Source organism: Salvelinus sp. IW2-2015, linkage group LG36, assembly GCF_002910315.2.
Source record: "Salvelinus sp. IW2-2015 linkage group LG36, ASM291031v2, whole genome shotgun sequence".
In the NCBI taxonomy this organism is placed as follows: Eukaryota; Metazoa; Chordata; class Actinopteri; order Salmoniformes; family Salmonidae; genus Salvelinus; species Salvelinus sp. IW2-2015.
In genome coordinates, this window is record NC_036875.1 from 14,720,905 (window position 1) to 14,743,693 (window position 22,789).

General features: G+C 42.1%; 1 protein-coding gene across 1 annotated transcript; it reads right to left on the reverse strand.

Moving 5' to 3' along the window:
- Window positions 1-602: 602 nt before the first annotated feature.
- Window positions 603-17,303, reverse strand: cog3 (component of oligomeric golgi complex 3). Its single transcript, XM_023981258.2, has 23 exons — window positions 17,100-17,303; window positions 16,439-16,585; window positions 16,077-16,138; window positions 15,773-15,938; window positions 15,523-15,597; window positions 15,285-15,377; window positions 15,053-15,178; window positions 14,859-14,939; window positions 14,693-14,736; window positions 14,457-14,583; window positions 14,251-14,342; window positions 13,425-13,564; window positions 13,034-13,194; window positions 6,206-6,314; window positions 5,858-5,976; window positions 5,575-5,664; window positions 5,215-5,335; window positions 4,846-4,934; window positions 3,085-3,219; window positions 2,113-2,188; window positions 1,879-2,006; window positions 1,343-1,441; window positions 603-1,111 (listed from the first exon to the last, which is right to left on the reverse strand). Exons 1-23 carry the CDS (start codon window positions 17,283-17,285, stop codon window positions 1,082-1,084), a joined length of 2,496 nt encoding a protein of 831 aa, XP_023837026.1. The 5' UTR covers window positions 17,286-17,303; the 3' UTR covers window positions 603-1,081.
- Between the last annotated feature and the right edge of the window lie 5,486 nt (window positions 17,304-22,789).

Genomic DNA, 22,789 nt, shown 5'->3' on the forward strand with positions numbered 1-22,789 from the left:
TGTCAAAGAAAAAGCTGCAGTTAAAGTTTACATTAACTTTGTAATTCATTGAATGTGGGAGTAGCATTAGGCAAATATATCCATAATATATTACATTTCTGAGTAAGACCACTGACTTCTCCATTCCTTTACAGTGCAAAACTGCTCTCGACAAAGGTCCATTAACACCAAGTTATAGAGAAGTTCAAGCATCCCAAATACAAAAGAAAAGGTAAAAAAAGAAAATTAAACAAGTTCTCAGGGTACTTTTTTTTTTAAACATGTATGCAACAAGTTGAAACATCAATGGAGAGAGCAGGAGGAAGAACTACCATTTGGAAACCACTGACACAGTAAAACAGAAGGGTTCCTTTATTAAAAACAGACCAAGGGAGCAGTGTTAAAACCTGAGAGCCCTGCAGCACAGGCTGTCATAGACCAGAGATCTCCATGTTCATAGAGAAAGGCGTAGAGATGTTACATATCGTGCAGCATGTTTTCTTTTCATTCCGTCTCTTAATCCATGAAGCATAAACGTGGTGGCTGCTCGTCGCTCATTAGCTACCCGACTAATGAATAAAGTTCTATCTCCTCTATTAGCCTGGTTAGAGTGTCCTTATTCCAGCCGCTCAACATTCACCCTTGTTTCCCATTTGCTACGCTCACTGAATGTGCCAACTTATCTTGACTCAGAAATGTTTTATTATGATAAGAGAAATACAGTTGATATAGCCAATAACCCTAGTCTGTGTGGATCTCTCCCACATAAAAAAGTAAGCCCAACACCTTTAAATTTTAGTTGAACAAATTGATTCAAGATCAGTACCAAAAAGAAAGTCTTCATTTCACCTGATCCTACCAACTGAGTGATTGAATGCCTAACTAGACCACAACATGCTCGGAAGCTGTTGGTTGTGTCTGTGTTTGGGGTATCTTTGGCCTTGTGTAGGATCTTTGCAGGTCGAGGGCCAAAGACTAGCACAGTCCTTCTCCTAGACTTTTGCTCCACAAGCTCCAGGTCTGGCTAGGTCAGGGCTGGATTAACTCTCCTGTCCACCCTTCTGTCCAGACCAGACAGAGCTCTGCTGACCAGGCCTTCAKGTTACTTATTCACAGACAACAGCAGGTTAATCTGAAGAAGAGAGAGAGCGAGGACTCACTCCACTAAAAACATCCAGCATGACTTTGAATGTCGCTTCAGACACCACTACACACAGCGAAAAGCTGAATAAACCAAGGTTGAATAAATACACTTGAAAAAAGATCTTGAGATCGAACAGCCATTTCCAGGAAGAGATTGTAAAACCTTGTAATACCTTGCCCTTGGTTATGATTTTGTAAGTGTAGCTAGTACCAGCCTTACCTGTTCCATAGAAGGGCAAGCGATGATCTGAAGGTCCTCGCCACTGTATTCCTCCTGAAGCAAGGCGTGCAGTCTCTGGAACACCTGCTGGATGTTGTTCTGTGGGAGAAAACAGCAGGTTAGTCAGAGAGCTGCTGGAGAGAAATTATCCCCTCGCTGGTCCCCTTTGTATCCCAGTTGCCATGTCAACGGTGTTATTGTGCACTTAGATTCACTTACTGTAGATTAGCACCTAGCTGTGCACAAAGAGCCATGATAATTACTGAATAATTATTCATTTTTAATAAGCAGGAACAAGGCTTAAAAAAAAAAWATCTGCAAATTGCTCAGCCTGAGCACCTGCTGAAAATATCCTATTTGTTATGTAGGTGTGTACTAAAAACCCCTATGAGCTCCTGTTACGCTACAGGGTTAGCCTGGCCCAAGATCTGTTAATTTGTACTTTGGCAAGACAGCAGAAACATATCTGGGACCAGGCTAGTACAGGGTTGGCTAAAGGAGGAGAGATTAAACTCCACTGTCTAACAGACACCCACCCGGACAGGCTTGAAAAGGATAAACTCTGTGTCTCTGTTGGCCAGGTACAAGGACATGCTCTGTAAYGTGCTTGGCAGCTTGCTCTTCATCACCCTGTAGGTAGCCATCACTATGTCGTTGATCTTGGCTAAAAAGGGGAGAGAGAGAGAGCGTGAGTCATTTCTCAGTTCCAAGCCTTCATTCCACCATATGATTTAGAGGTTTCACTGAAATATGATGATACGGTTTCTTACCTGGCTGTGCCCAAGGTTGTTGGGAGAGGTTGTACGTGGGACCTCCTTGGATCGCCATGGTTTTCAGAGCGGACACCTGAAACAACACAAGACAAGTTCCCATCTTCCTCAGTGAAGGACAACGTGAGTTAGACTTGACTATAAGTCCTATTCTAGATTGAGGAAGGCATTTGCTGAAAGTGCTATATACAGGTACCTGCCAAAATAAAAAGAAACACTTGAGTAAATGAGGGACACAAAAGTAAAGTAGGTGCTTTCACACAGGTGTGGATCCTGAATTAATTAAGCAATTAACATCTCATCATGCTTAGGGTCATGTATAACAAAAAAAAGCCCAAGTAGCCCATAGTTTTGGCTACCATGGCTGGAAGAAGAGATCTCAGTGAATTTGAAAGAGAGATCTCAAAATAGCTCAAGGGGTTTAAAGGGTGTGTGTAAGTCACCAGATCTCAACCCAACAGTTATGGGAGATTCTGGACCAAATTCTGGAATTGCTTGTGGAAGAATGGTGTCACATCCCTGCAATAGAGTTCCAGACACTTTGTAGAATCTATGACAAGGCGCACTGAAGCTGTTCTGGCCCAACACCCTATTAAGACACTTTATGTTGGCATTTCCTTTAATTTGGCAGTTACCTGTAAGTCCAATTCATTATAACCACTTTAAGACTGTATGACTTTTAATACTGTATGAGAAAGACCATGGATGATAGGCACTGAGTAGATTCAGAACAGAAGGTCACAATGTTTTAAAACGAAACCCATCACATTTGAAAAGGCCTAGATTCCAGTAGAATAAGATTCACCTTTGAATAGCCCTTTATCTTTCAGTTTTACTGCACAAAATCATGACCCTCAGTCAGTAGTCAGTGAATTACCAGAAAAAGAAAAGAGAAAGTCCAAGGTCATGTTTTTGAAGTCTGAGCCCCAGGCTATCGGTCTGCCTCTCCTCTCTGTCAGACTGACACGTTACCTTGGTGAGAAACTCCTCCAGATTCCCAACAAAGAGGTGAGTCTGCTGCTGGATGAACTGCTCACAGCTAAACTTCAGATGACGGTCCACGTCCTTCTTAGAATCTATGTAGTGCTCCTTTATCTCCGGTGATCCCTAAGGTCCAACAGAGAGAGTTAGTAACTAGTAAGTGGTAGTATAGATGAAAAATGACATATACTGCCAGGTTTTCCTGACATAGGGATAGGACCAGGAGTTTTTGGATTTCTTAACCTTATACTGTTTTACAAAGTGGGATTAAAATCGATGTCATTTTTTGTCAACAAATTACACAAAATACTCTGAGGTCTAAGTGGAAGAATATTTATTTTGAATTCTTAAGATGAAAAAAATTCATAACTAAAATAGTCGTTGCATAAGTGTTCAGCCCTTTTCTTTCAGCAAGCATAAAATTAYTTTACGAGCAACATTTGGCTCAACAAATCACAAATTACATGGACTCACTGTGTGAAATATTAGGGGTAGAATTTTTTTATTGCCTAACCCTTCCTCTGTCCCCATACATATATCTTTAGGTCTCTCAGTCAAGTATTGCATTTCAAGCATAGATTCAACTACAACGACCAGGGAGCATTTCAAAAGCCTCATAAAGAAGGTCAGTGGTTGGTAGATCGGTAGCAATAACAAATCATAAGCATGGTCAAGTTAATAATTATGCTGTGGATTATATATTAAACCACCCAGACACATCAAAGAAAGTCAATCTTCTGAACTGAGCTGCAGGACAGGAATGAAACTGCTCAAGGATGTTACCATGAGGCTATTGATGATTTTAAAACTGCTTCAAAGTTCATGTCAGTGATGGTAGAAAACTAAACATGGATCAACAACTTTGTAGTGACTCCACACTAATGGCCTCAATGACAGAGTGAAAAGAATACAAATATATAGAATAAAACTATTACAAAACTAAAGTAAAACTGCACCATCAAAACAAAAAAGACAGGAAATGAACACACTTTTTGGCCTAAATGCAAAGCCTTATGTTTGGAGCAATTCCAACACATCACTGAGTAACTGTATCCTTATTTTCAAGCATGGTGGTGGCTGCATCATGGTATGGGTATGCTTGACATTGGCAAATACTGGGGAGTTTTTCAGGATAAAAAGAAACTGGATGGAGCTAAGCACAGGCAAAATCCTAGAGTAAAACCTGCTTCAGTCTGCTTTACACCAGAGACAGGGAGAGTAAATTACTTTTCAGCGGGGCAATAGCCTATAACACAAGGCCAAATCTACACTGGAGTTGCTTACCAAGAAGACTGTGAATGTTCCTGAATGTCCACGTTACAGTTTTGACTTAAATCAGCTTGAAAATCTATGGCAAGACTCCAAAATTGCCATCTAGCCATGATCCAACATTTTGACAGAGCTTGAAGAATTTTGAAAGGAATACTGGGAAAATATTGCACAATCCAGGTGTGCAAAGCTCACAATAAGACTCCGCTGTAATTGATGCCAAAAGTGTTTCTAACATGTATCGCCTCAGGGTGCTGAATACTTATGCAACGACTATATTTTAGTTATTTAATTTCTAGTAATCTTTTATTTTTTCTCTCTCCACTTTGACATTAGAATATTTTGTATAGATTTTTGGGAAAAAAGGACCAATACATTTTATCTCACTTTGTAACACAAAATGTGAAGAAAGCCAAGCGGTCTGAACACCATTGTAAGGCACTGTATATGTATTCTATATTTAAACCAAATCAAAAACTTTACCTCCAATAGAAATTCTAGGATAGCGTTGTGGCTGTTGAGTCTGAAGAAACCAGGGACAGATTTTGGGTTCATCATTTTGAAGGCAGCATCTGATTTGAGACAAAAAAAAGAAGATTAATCTTGCTGAAGAAGGATTAGAGTGCCCTCTAGTGTTACAAATGAAATACGATGGCTGAAATGAGTGCTAAAACAGGAACACTTCTACCAAAAGCTACAAGTTATACAGTATCTCAAGTTATTACCACTATTATAATAGTCATATGTGCATTTGATGGACACAATGGGCATTCCCCACTGATAATGACAATATAATGACAGGTTTTATGGAGCCAGAACATACATCCGCTGGCCTAATCTCTCCCTCCTCACCTCTGGTTCTCTTCAGGTCCAGAGAGATCTCCTTGATGGCAAAGTCTGTGTGGAAGGGAGCGATCTGTTCCCTCATGATCAGCAGGTGTTTGATCAGAAACAGCTGACCGTCTACCTGCGTCTGGACAAGATGAAGTCATAGCGCTAAATATAACATCTGAATAATCCAAATGTAACCTTGTTCCAAAAACAAAACTAGTATTGAGCCATTTATGGAGGAAAAAACGAATAACATGCTAATCGTAAAGCTGCAGTTGTATTTCTCAATTACACCGTATACAGGCAGAAACGTATAATACAACACATCACATGCACTGCGCCAACCCAAAAATAAAAAAAATAAAAAGAATCGGCACCAACCTTGTTCTTCAGGATGACATCGGACGCTTTGAGCAGGGAGTGGATGCAGGCAGACAAGGCCTCTTGCGATAAGCCCTGGAAGACTGCTCTCTGGAGGGCCAAGAAATTCAATGCATCAACACAGGGACAACATGGTGGATGGTAGATTAAAGAGATCAAGAGGAAAGGTCAAATAGCATCATGAAATGGACTAGGCTCACAATTCATTCATATGACTATATCTCATATGCTCTCATACATCGAAGAGTAAACATGCAAAATGCCAGATAATCCAAGCACTCACATCTATGCACCTATAGAGCTTGGACAAGCAGACCAGCGTCCGTCTGACTGTGGGGTACCACATGCCATGCAGGTCAGCGGGAGAGATGGATGGCTGCAAGCGGGACGAGTCTATACTACCTGTATGTAAGGAAAAGAGAGGAGGGCAGAAAGGTACAACAGTAAGACTTATGCTTCTACACTTGCATTGCTTGCTGTTTGGGGTTTTAGGCTGAGTTTCTGTACAGCAATTTGTGACATCAGCTGATGTAAGAAGGGCTTTATAAATACATTTGATTGATGAACAGAATGCACTATTCACAACATATAAAGATAAGATATCCCTTTACACTCATTTGTAAACACTGACTTGCGTTACTGGCTCTCCTGTCATTTGGATCTTCAAGCTGCACGTCTGAGAATGACGACTCCTGGGCCATTAGCTTCATCTGCTCTTCCTTCAGGCTCTGGGCAATTTTCTGTAACCCCACGAGCGAGAAAGAGAGAGATGGATTACAAACTGCCTTTATGTTGTATCGAAGACAGCTGCAGGTAGAACTTGCCCGTAGGCACAGATCTAGGATCAGCACACCTTCACCAAATCTTAACCATTAGGGGGGGGTTGTAATAGGAATTACTAGGTGAAAAGTGAAGAGCAGCCGCAGATAAAGTCAATCATAAATCAATCTGGTTAATTACAAGTTGCAACAGCACAGAAGCTGAGAAAAATGTAATGTCTAGCTGGCCTCTTAGAGACAAGCCCTTTATATTTTAAATCAGACAGCACCAAGTGTTCTGTAAACACCAACCCCAGAGGCTTGTAGGAAGACAAAACTAAATGCAGTGACTATCAGCTGCTACAGAATCACATAATACAATAATAATCAAGTGGCCCCTGTCCTTGTACCTCCAGTCTGGCGTAAATTACAATCAACAAAACATTGCACAAACAGAACACTGGAAATCATGTGTATTACAGAAAGGGAACACTTAACTGTTTAACTCTTCAATATTCTAATTACAGAGGGGAAACAAATGTACAGTGGCTTGCGAAAGTATTCACCCCCTTGGCATTTTTCGTATTTTGTTGCCTTACCCCCTGGAATCAAAATACATGTTGAGGGGTTTGTATCATTTGATTTACATAACATGCATACCACTTCGAAGATGCAAAACATGTTTTATTGTGAAACAAACATGAAATAAGCCAAAAAAAACAGAAAACTTGTGTGCATAACTATTTTACCCCCCACCCCCCCCCCTGCAAGTCAATACTTTGTAGAGCCACCTTTTGCAGCAATTACAGCTGCAAGTCTCTTGGGGTATGTCTCTATAAGCTTGACACATCTAACCACTGGGATTTTTGCCCATTCTTCAAGGCAAAACTGCTCCAGCTCCTTCAAGTTAGATGGGTTCCACTGGTGTACCGCAATCTTTAAGTCATACCACAGATTCTCAATTGGATTGAGGTCTGGGATTTGACTAGGCCATTCCAAGACATTTAAATGTTTCCCCTTAAACCACTCAAATGATGCTTTAACAGTATGCTTAGTGTCATTGTCAGGTTTCCCCTCAAGAATTTCCCTGTATTTAGCATCATCCATCATTCCTTCAATTCTGACCAGTTTCTTGGTCTCTGCCGATAAAAAACATCCCCACAGCATGATGCTGACACCACCATGCTTCACTGTGGGGATGGTGTTCTTGGGGTGATGTGAGGTGTTGGGTTTGCGCCAGACATAGCGTTTTCCTTGATGGCCAAAAAGCTCAATTTTAGTCTCATCTGACCAGAGTACCTTCTTCCATATGTTTGGGGATTCTCCCACATGCCTTTTGGCGAACACCAAACGCGTTTGCTTATTTTTTTCTTTAAGCACTGGCTTTTTTTCTGGCCACTCTTCCATAAAGTCCAGCTCTGTGGAGTGTATGGCTTAGTGGTCCTATGGACAGATACTCCAATCTCAGCTGTGGAGCTTTGCAGCTCCTTCAGGGTCATCTTTGGTCTCTTTCTTGCCTCTCTGATTAATGCCCTCCTTGCCTGGTCTGTGAGTTTTGGTGGGCGGCCCTCTCTTGGCAGGTTTGTTGTGGTGCCATATTATTTCCACTTTTTAATAATGGATTTAATGGTTCTCCGTGGGATGTTCAAAGTCTCTGATATTTTTTTATAACCCAACCCTGATCTGTATTTCTCCACAAATTTGTCCCGGACCTGTTTGGAGAGCTCCTTGGTCTTCATTTTTTTAAATTTATTTTTATTTTTTATTTAACCTTTATTTAACCAGGTAGGCAAATTGAGAACACGTTCTCATTTACAATTGCGACCTGGCCAAGATAAAGCAAAGCAGTTCGACACATACAACAACACATAGTTACACATGGAGTAAAACAAACATATAGTCAATGATAGTGAAAAAAAATAAGTCTATATACAATGTGAGCAAGTGAGGTGAGATAAGGGAGGTGAAGGCAAACAAATATATGTATAAATAAATAAAAATATAAAAAGGCCATGGTGGCGAAGTAAATACAACACAGCAAGTAAAATAAAACTAAAAACACTGGAATGGTTGGTTTGCAGTGGAAGAAAGCGCAAAGTAGAGACAGAAATAATGGGGTGCAAAGGAGCAAAATAAATAAAATAACAGTAGTAAAAGAGTAGTTGTTTGGGCTAAATTATAGATGGGCTATGTACAGGTGCAGTAATCTATGAGCTGCTTCTGACAGCTGTGTGCTTAAAGCTAGTGAGGAAGATAAGTTTTCCAGTTTCAGAGAATTTTTGTAGTTCGTTCCAGTCATTGGCAGCAGAGAACTGGAAGGAGAGCGGCCAAAGAAGAAAATTGGTTTTGGGTGACCAGAAGAAAAACCTGCTGGAGCGCTGCTACAGGTAGTGTTTGCTATGGTGACCAGCGAGCTGAGATAAGGGGGGACTTTACCTAGCAGGTCTTGTAGATGACCTGAACAATGGGTTTGGCGACGAGTATGAAGCGAGGGCCAGCCAACGAGAGTGTACAAGGTCGCAGTGGTGGTAGTATATGGGGCTTTGGTGACAAAACGGATGGCACTGTGATAGACTGCATCCAATTTATTGAGTAGGGTTTTGGAGCTATTTTGTAAATGACATCACCGAAGTCGAGGATTGGTAGGATGGTCAGTTTTACAAGGGTATGTTTGGCAGCATGAGTGAAGGATGCCTTTGTTGCGGAATAGAAGCCAATTCTAGATTTAACTTTGGATTGGAGATGTTTATGTGAGTCTGGAAGGAGAGTTTACAGTCTAACCAACACCTAGGTATTTGTAGTTGTCCACATATTCTAAGTCAGAGCCGTCCAGAGTAGTATGTTGGACAGGCGGGCAGGTGCAGGCTGCGATCGGTTGAAGAGCATGCATTTAGTTTTACTTGTATTTAAGAGCAATTGAGGCCACGGAAGGAGAGTTTATGGCATTGAAGAGCTCGCCTGGAGGTTGTTAACACAGTGTCAAAAAGGCCAGAAGTATACAGAATAGTGTCGTCTGCGTAGAGGTGATCAGAGAATCACCAGCAGCAAGAGCGACATCATTGATTATAACAGAGAAGAAGAGTCGTCCAAGAATTGAACCTGTGGCACCCCATGGAGACTGCCAGAGCCCGGACAACAGACCCTCCGATTGACACACTGAACTCGATCAGAGAATAGTTGGTGAACCAGGCGAGGCAATCATTAGAGAAACCAAGGCTGTCGAGTCTCCGATGAGGATGTGGTGATTGACAGATCAAAAACCTTGGCCAGGTCAATGAATACGGCTGCACAGTATGTTCCTATCGATGGCGGTTAAGATATCGTTTATGACCTTGAGCGTGGCTGAGGTCACCCATGACCAGCTCTGAAACCAGATTGCATAGCGGAAAGTATGGTGGGATTCGAAATGGTCGGTAATCTGTTTGTTGACTTGGCTTCGAAGACCTTAGAAAGGCAGGGTAGGATAAGAATAGGTCTGTACTGTTAGGTCAAGAGTGTCCCCCCCTTTGAAGAGGGATAACCGCAGCTGCTTTCCAATCTTTGGAATCTCAGACGACACAAAGAGAGGTTGAAAAGGCTAGTAATAGGGTGGCAACAATTCAGCAGATAGTTTTAGAAAGAAAGGGTCCAGATTATCTAGCCCGGCTGATTTGTAAGGGTCCAGATTTTGCAGCGCTCTTTTAGAACATCAGCTGACTGTATTTGGAGAAAGAAAATGGGGAAGGCTTGGCGAGTAGCAGAGGGAGGGCAGTGCTTGTCCGGTAGGGTAGCCAGGTGAGCATGGCCAGCCGTAGAAAAATGCTTATTGAAATTCTCAATTATAGTGGATTTGTCGGTGGTGACATGTTTCCTATCTTCAGAGCAGTTGGAAGCTGGGAGTAGTTCTTATTCTCCATGGACTTTACAGTGTCCCAGAACTTTTTTGAATTTGTGTTGCAGGAAGCAATTTCTGCTTGAAAAAGCTAGCCTTGGCTTTTCTAACTGCCTGTGTATACTGGTTTCTAGCGTCCCTGAAAAGTTGCTATCACGGGGCTGTTCGATGCTAATGCAGAACGCCATAGGATGTTTTTCTGTTGGTAGGGCAGTCAGGTCAGGAGAACCAAGGGCTATATCTGTTCCTGGTTCTAAATTTCTTGAATGGGGCATGCTTATTCAAGATGGTGGGGAATGCATTTTTAAAAAATGTCCAGGCATCCTCTACTGACGGGAAGATCAATATCCTTCCAGATACTCGGCCAGTCGATTAGAAAGGCCTGCTCGCTGAAGTGTTTCAGGGAGCGTTTGACAGTGATGAGTGGAGGTGCATGCAGCAATGAGCAGTGATCGCTGAGATCTTGTTGAAACAGCAGAGTGTATTTGGAGGGCAATTTTTAGGATGATATCTATGAGGGTACCCGTTTTACGGAATTGGGTGGTACCTGGTAGGTTCATTGATAAATTGTGTGAGATTGAGGGCATCAAGCTTAGATTGTAGGGTGGCTGGGGTGTTAAGCATGTAAAATTTAGGTCGCCTAGCAGCACGAGCTCTGAAGATAGATGGGGGCAATCAGTTCACATATAGTGTCCAGAGCACAGCTGGGGCAGAGGTGGTCTATAGCAGGCGCAACGGTGAGAGACTTTTTTAGAGAGGTGGATTTTTAAAAGTAGAAGTTCAAATTGTTGGGAACAACCTGGATAGTAAAACAGAACTCTGCAGGCAATCTTTGCAATAGATTGCAACACCGCCCCCTTTGCCGTTCTACTTGTCTGAAAATCTGTTAGTTGGGGATGAAAATGTCAGAATTTTGGTGGTCTTTCTAAGCCAGGATTCAGACACGGCTAAAACATCCGGGTTGGTAGAGGCTAAAGCAGTGACAAAACAAACTTAGGGAGGAGCTTCTAATTTAACATGCATAAGCCAAGGCTATTCGGTTACAGAAGTCATCAAAAGAGAGCGCCTGGGAATAGGAGTGGACTAGTACTGCAGGGCCTGGATTCACCTCTACATCACCAGAGAACAGAGAGAGTAGGATAAGGGTACGGCTAAAAGCTATGAGAATTGGTCGTCTAAACTTCTAGAGCAGAGAGTAAAAGGAAGTTTCTGGGGCGATAAAATAGCTAAAGGAATAATGTACAGACAAAGTATGGTAGATTGAATACAGTGGAGGTAAACCTAGGTATTGAGTGATGATGAGAGAGATATTGTCTCTAGAACATCATTGAAACAGGTGATGTCATCGCATATGTGGGTGGTGGACTGTGAGGTGGATATGATAGTGAGCAGGGCTAAGCTCTACAGTGAAAAAGCCAATAAACACTAACCAGAACAGCAATGGACAAGGCATATTTACATTAAGGAGAGGCATGCTTAATCGAGTGATCAATAAGGTCCAGTGAGTAGAGGTTGGTTGGGGTCACGGCGATCCAGACAGCTGCGCGGTAGATGGCTATCGGTAGCAAGATAGCATAGTATGGAAGTCATTTGTAGATACTCGTGCGTTCCTCGTATAGTTAGTGGGGTTCCGTGGTAGAGGGATCAATCCAAAATGGCAAAATAGATATAGTGACCCAAGAAAAAAAAAAAATAATAATAATAATTGTCCGATATACTTATTCAGATAGCAGCCGATAAGACAGCTAACGGTTAGCGGCCCAGATGAGCGTTCAGGTAACGTCGGGACGGAGGTGCCAGTTGGATAACCCCTCGGGCAGATAACGTCGGCAGTCAGTCGTGAAGCCCGTGGGGCTCCGTATCTGCAGAACAAACAAAACAAAAAAAACGGGTCCGGATAGGTGACTGTAGCCCAGGAATGGCTGATGGAACTCCTCAGCTGGCTAGCTCCGGAATATTTGAGTTTGCTCGGGATCGACACGTAAGCCAATAAAGGTCAACCCACGGTTTGCAGCTAGCTAGCTGCAAATGTCCAGAGCCTGCGGCTGAAATCCGGGGAAACTGAGAGAAAAAAAGTCCCGGAATGCTCCGGTCCGAGTCGCGTTGCACAAAAGTGCCGGTAGATTATCGAGCTAAAGGAATAGCTGATGACCACAAAACGTGGGCAGCTGAAACACCAACGCTAGCCAGCAGACCGGCTAATTTCTGGGCAGCTACAGATTAGCTTCTGGCTAGCTATCGGATAGCTTCTGGTTAGCTTTCTGGCTAGCTTCTGAATTAGCCCCTGGCTAGCTTCCACGGTGGATTTTCAGATTTGAGGTAAATAATACTTTTTTGTAATTGGTGAAGCGGGTTGTAGGAGAGCTTTTGCAGGAAAGCTTTTGTAGTTGAGTTCTTGGATATGGTGCCGCTTGCTTGGTGGTGCCCCTTGCTTAGTGGTGTTGCAGACTCTGGGGCCTTGCAGAACAGGTGTATATATACTGAGATCATGTGACACTTAGATTGCACACATGTTGACTTTATTTAACTAATTATGTGACTTCTGAAGGTAATTGGTTGCACCAGATCTTATTTAGGGCCTTCATAGCAAAAGGGGTGAATAAATATACACAAACCACTTTTCCGTTTTGTTATTTKCACTTCACCAATTTGTATTATTTTGTGTATGTCCATTACATGAAATCCAACATAAAAATCAATTTAAATGACAGGTTGTAAAGCAACAAAAAAGGAAAAACGTCAAGGAGGATGAATACCTTTGCAAGGCACTGTACCTTACATTTGTATCTAGTGGTGACTCACTGAAAACAGCCACATCAGACAGACCCACCTCCATCATCTCCAGTTTCTCAGGATAGGCCAGGTCCCCGGGGGCGGGGTTGTATCCGATGATGTCAGTCTGGATGTAGATGTGTGTCCTGTAGACCAGCCTCTCCTGGACATCCTCCAGCATCTGTTTCACCACCGCGTCAAAGGCCCCCAACTGACCAGCTACAAACATAGTCAGTGTATCATTTCAAATCCAAAGTGCTGGAGTACAGAGTCAAAACAACTACATTTGTCACTGTTCCAATACTTTGGAGCTCACTGTATATTGCCATCTTGTATGGTAAGATGTTCTGGTAAATGTAACATAGAAGTGCATATTTCCTACAAAGAGTTAACTGTACCGGATCGTTAGAGTAACCAGAGTAGGTCCTTTGTATTGTGAACAACAGTACCGTTGTTGTGGACGTGGTCCTCCAGCATCTCATTCTTGAGGATGCCACAGAGCTCTGACAGGGTCTCCAGGTGGATAACGTGGATGATGAGTGGCCGCAGGACGTCGTAAAGCGACAGACACAGCTTCTCCAGCAGCTCACTAGAGGGGTAAACCCGACGACAAGCTCCATTATTTCCATTCACATGTCAGACTAGCAAGCACAAGGCTCAGTTTGTTAACTCACTGCAATGTAAAGGTCATATTTGAGTCGTCCTCTTGAAATAATATGTTGGAAGTGTATTTGTTGCTCCAAGCGAGAAACACTAGCTAGTATATGAGAAAGCTAGATAATGATTTGCGTCTCATTGTGTTGAATTGTAAAGCTGCCGTTTTAGATAATGAATGCCTAAGTTAGCAATTACTACAGTAGAGCCATCACATGCTGTAGCAGATACTATTGAGAATACTGACCAGGAAATAGCCATTCATGTGAGCCTTGCCTTCAAGACAAACACCCTGTACATATACTGAAGTAGAACGGGCAGGGCTCTTTGCTTCTCAGTTACAGACACAGCTTCTTCTGCAGCCCACTGGAAGGTTAGATACATTTACATGACACTGTGTTGAATTGTATGGCTGCCCTCAGCAAATTCAGTTAATGAAAACCTGAAGTCAGCAATACAACAATAGAGGTGTCATGAGCTTCAGCAGATACTATGGTGAATACTAACCAACCAGGAAATAGCCCCGCCTCCTTGACAAACATATGCAGAATGTGTTGTAGGACAAACTGTACATGCTTCTTACTCACTCCTATACCAGCACTAGGGGATGGTGCTACTTACTCTAGTCTGGTCGTGGGTTTGGAGAAGAACTCATTGTAGAGCTGGTGCTCATCCTGACAGACGTGAACCATGAAGGCACAGCCACTACGCACCTGGGAGGAGAACACAGGACAGACAGAATCAGCACTGGCAAACCATGTTGAAGGCTTCTCAGATAATCAAAAGTGAATGGATTCTAGTAAAAAAAAATATATATGTGGTCTTACTAATGCACAGTGGTCCTTGTTGTTTTGACTGGTCAGGTCTGTGATGGTGGATGTGATGCTGGGGCTGAGGAGCTGCTCTCTCTGGTCCAAGTAGCACTGGTGGATCTCCTCTAACAGCTGGTGGTACCTGGAGATGCCAGAACGTGGGAAATAATTATACGTAGATGACAGAAAACATTACATAGGTGAGGTGCWCCTGATAATGGCGTTTTAGCATACAAGAGCCCCATACTTACTCAGGAATTCTCTCTGACCTCTGCTCTATTTGTTCAATCAGTGTCTGAAAGAACAATCACACAATTATTAATCTCTAGAAAGACAACACATAATTGCATACCAACAGAAGGGTGGCTTAGAATGTTGATGGTAATTCCAAAAGAAAAAATAAGTAATTATACTAACTCTGACTTTGGGTGCAGCTGCTCTGAACTTGACATAGTACAGTGTGAAGGCATTGTCTGCGTTAGCCAGACCCAATGGATCCTGAAAGAAAAATATATTCTAATCAGACATACAACTCAAGAGCGAAGACAGTTGATTGTGTACCAGTACCAAGTCACAATCGATAATAAAAGTGGCCGAGGAGTTCTTCCTACCCTTTTTGTTAACTGGTTGGTGAGATTCTGCATAGTGTTCACAGTGTGAGTCTTCATGAAGTGCATAGCTTTAGACAGACATTGTTTGAACTTGGCCAGATACACCGGGTAGTCCTTAAAGTTTGGCTGTAGGTGAAAAATAACAGAAATAAGTAAGTCATAACACAATATAGTGACACAGCTCTACAGTAGAATACGGACACTTTCCATTGTGAGCTGAAAATATACTTACATGGGACGAAACATACTCTATACAGTCATCCAATTTTGAAAGCATTGGTATAAATCCTTCACTGTTTACAGACAGTGTGGGTGAGTTTAATTTCTGCAAAGACAGAGCGAGAGAGATGATGACCTTTTGCAATGCTCGGGTTAGGAACAAGATTCCCCTTCAGAGACATTTGCTCAAGGATTTCAAATGTCACAGCAAAGGAGGATGGATAAGAGGTTTAATCAGAAAACCAGCATACTGTGTTGAGGTTCTCCAACTCATTGAAATAGGAAAGCTTCTGCTGTATGCTCTCAGCCAGATCCACCAGTTCGGACTGTTAAAGAGAAAAGTATATGTTGGCAGGGAACTATGATTTTGATAACAGGCTGACATTTCATGTCCGATGTTGCATTCCATTACAAATGGAAACAGGTCCATACTACTATGATCTGTTGGTACCTTTTGTGCCGCTGACAGTCTCACAGCCTACATGTAAAATGGTTCTCTACCTGTTCTTTAAGGAGCTGTTCACAAGCCTCATGGAGGGTGCCTGTCTTGTTGGACACAAACAGGTACTGCTTCTGCAGAGAGTCCAGGTGCTCAAGGGCAGCATTCACGTCACTCAGAATAGCATCACATTGTTCCTGATAACAATTGAGATGGTCTCTGGTTTTCCTGCAGGAATAACACACACGGAACTTTCCAGTAAATTCCTCAGAGATAGAGATCTAATGCAGTTTAGGATGCACTGTATACAAATCTACTTTCAATTTGAGAGATCAGCAAGTGGAAAGACATGAACATCAAGTTCACCTGTGCTTAGCTCCTTCATCTTGATCCATTTGTGTCTGTAGCTTTGAAAACCAGGAGAAAAACTGCAACGCAAAGAGCACTGAAATAGCTAACTACTACACAACAAACTAACACATGCAACAATCATATGATACGAAAAATAGTAGACAGTAAGGGCATGTAATGACAGTGTGTACGTCTCAGAGGCTGCGTTTATACAGGCTGCCCAATTCGTATCTTTTCTCACTAATCGGATCAGCTCTGAAAAAGAGCTGATGTGATTGGTCAAAAGACAATTTGTGGAGAAAATATCAGAATTATTAGGCTGCTTTTGTAATCACAGCCAGAGTGGTAGCATTGAAGTGTAATGAAAAGCAACACACCTGTTGTGCTGTCTCTATCCTCTCATTCTCCAGATCAAGCATCTGAAAGCCCTTGAGCAGGACATCTTCTGTGGAAGCTGGTACAGTTGTCGTAAATGGGGAACGTAAAGAGCGGGATGTCAGGCTGCACAAGTCTTCAATGGGCAACTGGATAGGGAACGCAAATGCGGTTTAAACCAACACATGACACAATCAATACTGTCATAGATCTCAAAATATTAAACAGTTAGAGCTATCTTTACCAGGTTTGATTGACAGGTTACTATGATATGAGGTTATGATTCGATGACTAATGGTATGGTATGTTAGTGAGAGTTAGCTAAGCCTACTCACAGAAGTCATCAAACAAGCATATCAACTCTGGCAAGTTGTTAGCAAAGTAGCTCGTTAGCCTAGCTGGCTAGTGGCTACTAACTAAGACTCAACAAACGACGTGGCAGACGGTTGCTAGCTAGCTATATATTTGAACTGGCAGCTAGCTAGGTTGAGTTGTGACACTAACTAATGTTATGCTCCTTAGCAAGTCCCTCCTGACAATCCTACAATGTAATCAACCAATTTGCCTTCTGGAATGCATCTTTGCACCTGTCAACTAACTGCTAAATCGGTGGTAGCCTAGTTAGCTAGGTTATTAGCATTAGCAGCTAGCTTGTCAACTCACCTCTGCGGGAATAGGGAGGGTTTCAGCGGCAGCTCGGATGTCCAGAATAGAGTCCGTTTGTTTCTCTGTCAGGGGAGCCATGGCATCTGTCCGCCGGTCCCACTGTGACAGTTTTTCACGCGTTTCTTTATCTGTCAGGTCCAGAAAAGAATGGTCTGTAGACGCCATCATCATTCTCAGCAACATTAAACGTCAGCAACAGAGTACTTCCTCTTCCGGAAAAATAGGGGGAGGACTCTGACTACAGCATCCAATGGTATGACTACTTTTCAGAACAATTTCTTACTCATTGGTGGTTGAAACGCTTAAAACGTTGCACACATAAATAAAGGTGATAAAGGAGTGGGTGTTCTCAGGAGACATTTAGTGAACAGTGTCCCAGTACATAACTGGGACCGTGCTCCGACCCATTCAGGACACCTACTCAAAACTGTGCCTGTGGAAGGACCGCAGCATCATCAAGGACCACATACACCCCAACCACGAGCTGTTCACTCCCTTACCGTCGGGTAGATGGTATCGGCTCATGAGTTCTGATACTAACAGGCTCAGAGACCGTTTCTACACAGCAAATGTTCTAGTGTTAAGTCAACACAGACTATAGTCTATATTGGTCCACACTTTTGAGTGTTAAATTAACACTGTGCTTAGTGCTGACCCTGTTACCCTTTGTCAGTGTTAGAGAATTAACACTTTCATTGTTATGCAATAACACCCTGTGTAGTATTTTTAACACTATGAAGTGTATATAGTTTACACCAGTGGTGTTATGCAATAATACCTCATATAGTATTTTTAACCATTACACAAGCATTTCGCTACAACATCATCAACATCTGTTAAACAAGTGTATGTGACCCAAAAAATATATTTTGATTTGAAGAGTTGCGTAACTCTTGAAAAGGTCACTCAGTGTTGGGTTAAGGACATTACAATAATAGTCTTTATTGCCACATGCAAGTGCTTATAAAGACTTTACAACTGGCAGGAGACGTACTCACACTTTAAATAAACATAACAATAACCTACTAAAACTGGTACAACACTTCCACTCACAGGTCACCACTAAGCCATTCCTCAATATAATTACCCAGTGTGCCTTGCCTTTTCAAGTGAATTGTAGAGTTACCACCTATTACTGTATTTGTGACATGGTTGTTGAATTCATACTGTACATGTTCAGTCCTGTGGACTTCAAGTGAGTTTATACTTTAGGCAAATGCCATCATTGAAATTAATCTCTTTATGACAATACATTACATACTGTATATCATACGGCCTTGCTTTGATGACCAAGTTTTACCCTAACACAGTGGTGTTAGGAACCTCCTGGTTTACAGCCCACATCAGGACTGCAAATCACATTATTCTGGCTTGCAAAGTGATGTGTAATTCCTATTAGAAACCAGTCAGAGTTAGGATATCCAACAGTTTTTATTCACCCACAACCTGCATTCAGAATGACTGTCAGGGTTAGGAACATTGACAAAGGAGTCTACCTAAACCATTTAAACTGGATCAATCATTTCAGTAACAGGCACATCTAACTAACTGATTGGATTAGTTTAGAAGTTTAGATAAACATTTTATTTATCTTTGTGCTGCATAAAATTAATTAATTAATCAATGTACATGCAAAAACAGTTTGCCCAGTAGAGCATGCTGGGCAAAACGATGATGATGGACATGGTTTTGATGGGAATGTTTTACTCTCCAAAGAATAAAATGGACACAATGACACTCAACTGATTATTAACACCAACACTGGGGTTATTTTACACCACTAAGTATTCATTTCATTTTTGTTGTTGTTAATTGAACTCCTGAATCAACACTAGAAGTGTTACACTAGAAAATCAACACTTGGTAACACTGGCATATTTGCTGTCTACAAATGACCAACAGAACTTGAGACTTCAAACAGTGAAATGCTTACTTGCAAGCTCTTCCTCAACAATGCAGTAATACTAAGTCAGATAAAAATACACACGTGAATAAAGAAATATACAGTGCCTTCGGAAAGTATAAAACCCCTTAACTTTTTCCACATCTTGTTACGTTACAGCCTTATTCTAAAATTCATAAAATTCAATGTTTGTCCTCTACACACAATCTACACACAATACCCTATAATGACAAAATGAAAACAGATTTCTTTAAATGTTAGCAAACAGAAATACCTTATTTATGTAAGTATTCACACCTTTTGCTATGAGACTCGAAATTGAGCTCAGGTGTATCCTGTTTCCATTCATCATCCTTGAGATGTTTCTACAACTTGATTGGAGTCCACCTGTGGTAAATTCAATTGATTGGACATGATTTGGAAAGGCACACACTGTCTATATAAGGTCCCACAGCTGACAGTGCATGTCAGAGCAAAAGCCATGAGGTTGAAAGAATTGTCTGTAGAGCTCTGAGACAGGATTGTGTCGAGGCACAGATCTGGGTAAGAGTACCAAAACATTTCTGCAGCACTGAAGGTCCCCAAGAACACAGTGGCCTCCATCATTCTTAAATGGAAGAAGTTTGGAACCACCAAGACTCTTCCTAGAGCTGAGCAATTGGGGGAGAAGGGCCTTTGTCAGGGGGGTGACCAAGAACCCAATGGTCACTCTGGAAGAGCACAAGAGTTCCTCTGTGGAGATGTGAGAACCTTCCAGAAGGTCAACCATCTCTGCAGCACTCCATCAATCAGGCCTTTACGGTACAGTGGTCAGACGGAAGCCACTCCTCTGTAAAAAGCACATGATAACCCTTTTGGAGTTTGCCAAAAGGCACCTAAAGAACTCTCAGACCATGAGAAACAAGATTCGCTGGTTTGATGAAACCAAGATTGAACTCTTTGGCCTGAATGCCATGTCTGGAGGAAACCTGGCAACATCCCTAAGGTGAAGCATGGTGGTGACAGCATTATCCTGTGGGGATGTTTTTCAGTGGCAGGGACTGGGAGACTAGTCAGGTTTAAGGCAAAGATGAACGGAGCAAAGTACAGAGAGATCCTTGATGAAAACCTGCTCTAGATTGCTCAGGACATCAGACTGGGGCGAAGATTCACCTTCCAACAGGGTAACGACCCTAAGCACACAGCCAAGACAATGCAGGAGTGGCTTTGGGACAAGTCTCTGAATGTCTTGAGTGGCCCAGCCAGAGCCTGGCCTTGAACCCGTTTGATCATCTCTGGAGAGACCTGAAAATAGTTGTGCAGCGACGCTCCCCATCCAACCTGACAGAGCTTGAGCGGATCTGCAGAGAAGAATGGGAGAAACTCCCCAAATACAGGTGTGCCAAGCTTGTAGCGTCATACCCAAGAAGACTCAATTCTGTAATCGCTGCCAAAAGTGCTTCAACAAAGTACTGAGTAAAGGGTCTGAATACTTACATAAATGTGATATTTCCAGTTTTTTTGTTGTTGTGCAAAAACATATGAAAACCTGCTTTTGTTTTGTCATTATGTGGTATTGTGTATAGATTGATAAGGATTTTTATTTACTTAATCCATTTTAGAATAAGGCTGTAACATAACAAAATGTGGAAAAAGGAAATGGGTCTGAATACTCTCCGAATGCACTGTACATGCTACCGGGGTGGCAGAAAACATTACATGCTAAATACACCGTCCACGAGCATACGCCATCGCACGCGTGTTGATTTTGTCCATCCACACCCAACTCGATCAGTACACGCAGGTTAAAAAAATTAAAACCAACTGTGAACCAACTATATTATAGCTGAAATGTGTTAATTTTTGAGCAACCCAACCAAAACCACATGTGAGTTATAGATCTGTCATTTTCATTAAAAGCAAGTCTAAGAAGCGGTTGATCTGTTCTTTGTGTGCTATGGCTACGCTAACCATCCTTAAGTTTAGTTTTTGTGTATACCAGCTTTAATCTCCTGAATGTACAATACTTTTGGTTGTTGAAAATATTTCACAGCGGAGCGATTTTTGCATTTGCACCTTTAATTTGGGGGCATGTCGAAACACACTCGTGGACATTAAGGTAGCTTGCTACTGCTAGCCCATTTGTCTTGTGTGGGAAATTGTTTAATAACATATAAAATGTCTATGGTCCTTTTTTATGCAGAATCGGAACCTAGTAAGTTATAGTTAGATTTAAGTTATCTTTAATTAATCTCTCCTCTTTTTTCTTTCAAGCAACCACTTGGGTTTGTATCTTCCTGATTTCCAATAAGGAGGGGACTTGTCCATCTCAAATTCAGACGATCATTCATGTGCGCAAGCGGTGTGGGAAATGAATTACATGTATGTGTACATTTATTTTGCAGCGCTTGTGCACTCAAGGTGGCCGGTGAGGTTAGTAGTGCACAGGTCAGCGGTTTCTTCACTTGCACCCACAATTGCACCCACAATTGCTAATAACCCATCCGCAACCACCCAACTACACTACATGACCAAAAGTATGTGGACACCTGCTAATCGAACATCTCATTCCAAAATAACAGGCATTAATATGGAGTTTGTCCCCCCTTTGCTGCTATAACAGCCTCCACTCTTCTGGGAAGTATTTCTAATATATGTTAGAACATTGCGGCAACAAGAGCATTAGTGAGCTCGGACACTGATGTTGGGCAATTAGGCCTGGCTCACAGTTGGCTTTCCAATTCATCGATTGAGGTCAGGGCTCTGAGCAGGCCAGTCAAGTTCTTCCAGACCGATCGCGACAAACCATTTTTGTATGGACCTCCCTTTGTGCACAGGGGCATTGTCATGCTAAAACAGTAAAGGGCCTTCCCCAAACTGTTGCCACAAAGATGGAAGCACAGAATTGTCTAGAATGTCATTGTTTGCTCCTGAGTGGCACAGTAGTCTAAGGCACTGCATCTCAGTGCAAGAGATACAGTTCCTGGTTTGATTCCAGGCTGTATCACATCCGGCCGTGATTTGGAGTCCCATAGGGCGGCGCACATAGGCCGGGGTAGGCTGTCATTGTACATAAGAATTTGTTCTTAACTGACTTGCCTAGTTAAATAAAGGTTCAATAAAAATAAATGTAAAAAATTATTCATTATTCCTCATCCACCAAACTTTACAGGTAGCACTATGCATTTGGGTAGGTAGCGTTCTCATGTCATCTGCCAAACCCAGATTCGTCYGTTGAACGGCCAGATGGTGAAGCGTGATTCATCACTCCAGAGAACGCGTTTCAACTGCTCCAGAGTCCAATGGTGGCGAGCTTTACACCACTCCAGCCAATGCTTGGCATTGCGCGTGGTGATCTTAGTCTTGTGTGCAGCTGCTCGGCCATGGCAACCCATTTCATGAAGCTCCTGATGAACAGTTATTGTGCTGAAGTTGCTTCCAGAGGCAGTTTAGAACTTGGTAGTGAGTGCTGCAACCGAGGACAGATGATTTTTATGCGCTACTCGCTTCAACAACAGACAGTCCCGTTCTGTGAGCTTGTGTGGCCTACCACTTCTTGGCTGAGCCGTTGTTGCTCCTAGACTTTTCCACTTCACAATAACAGCAAAACAGTTAACATACTAAATAAGCTTTTATAAAGCTTAAAGATCACACCTTAACAGACGGTCCGTGTATTGATTCTCTCAAGATGTTGAAAGAATAAATCATGTCTCTGCCCCAGTTCCATTTCTATTTTACTGCAAGAAATGCTTAATTCTGCACAAGTTCATATTATATTAGGCTATGTGAGATGTTATAGAGCACA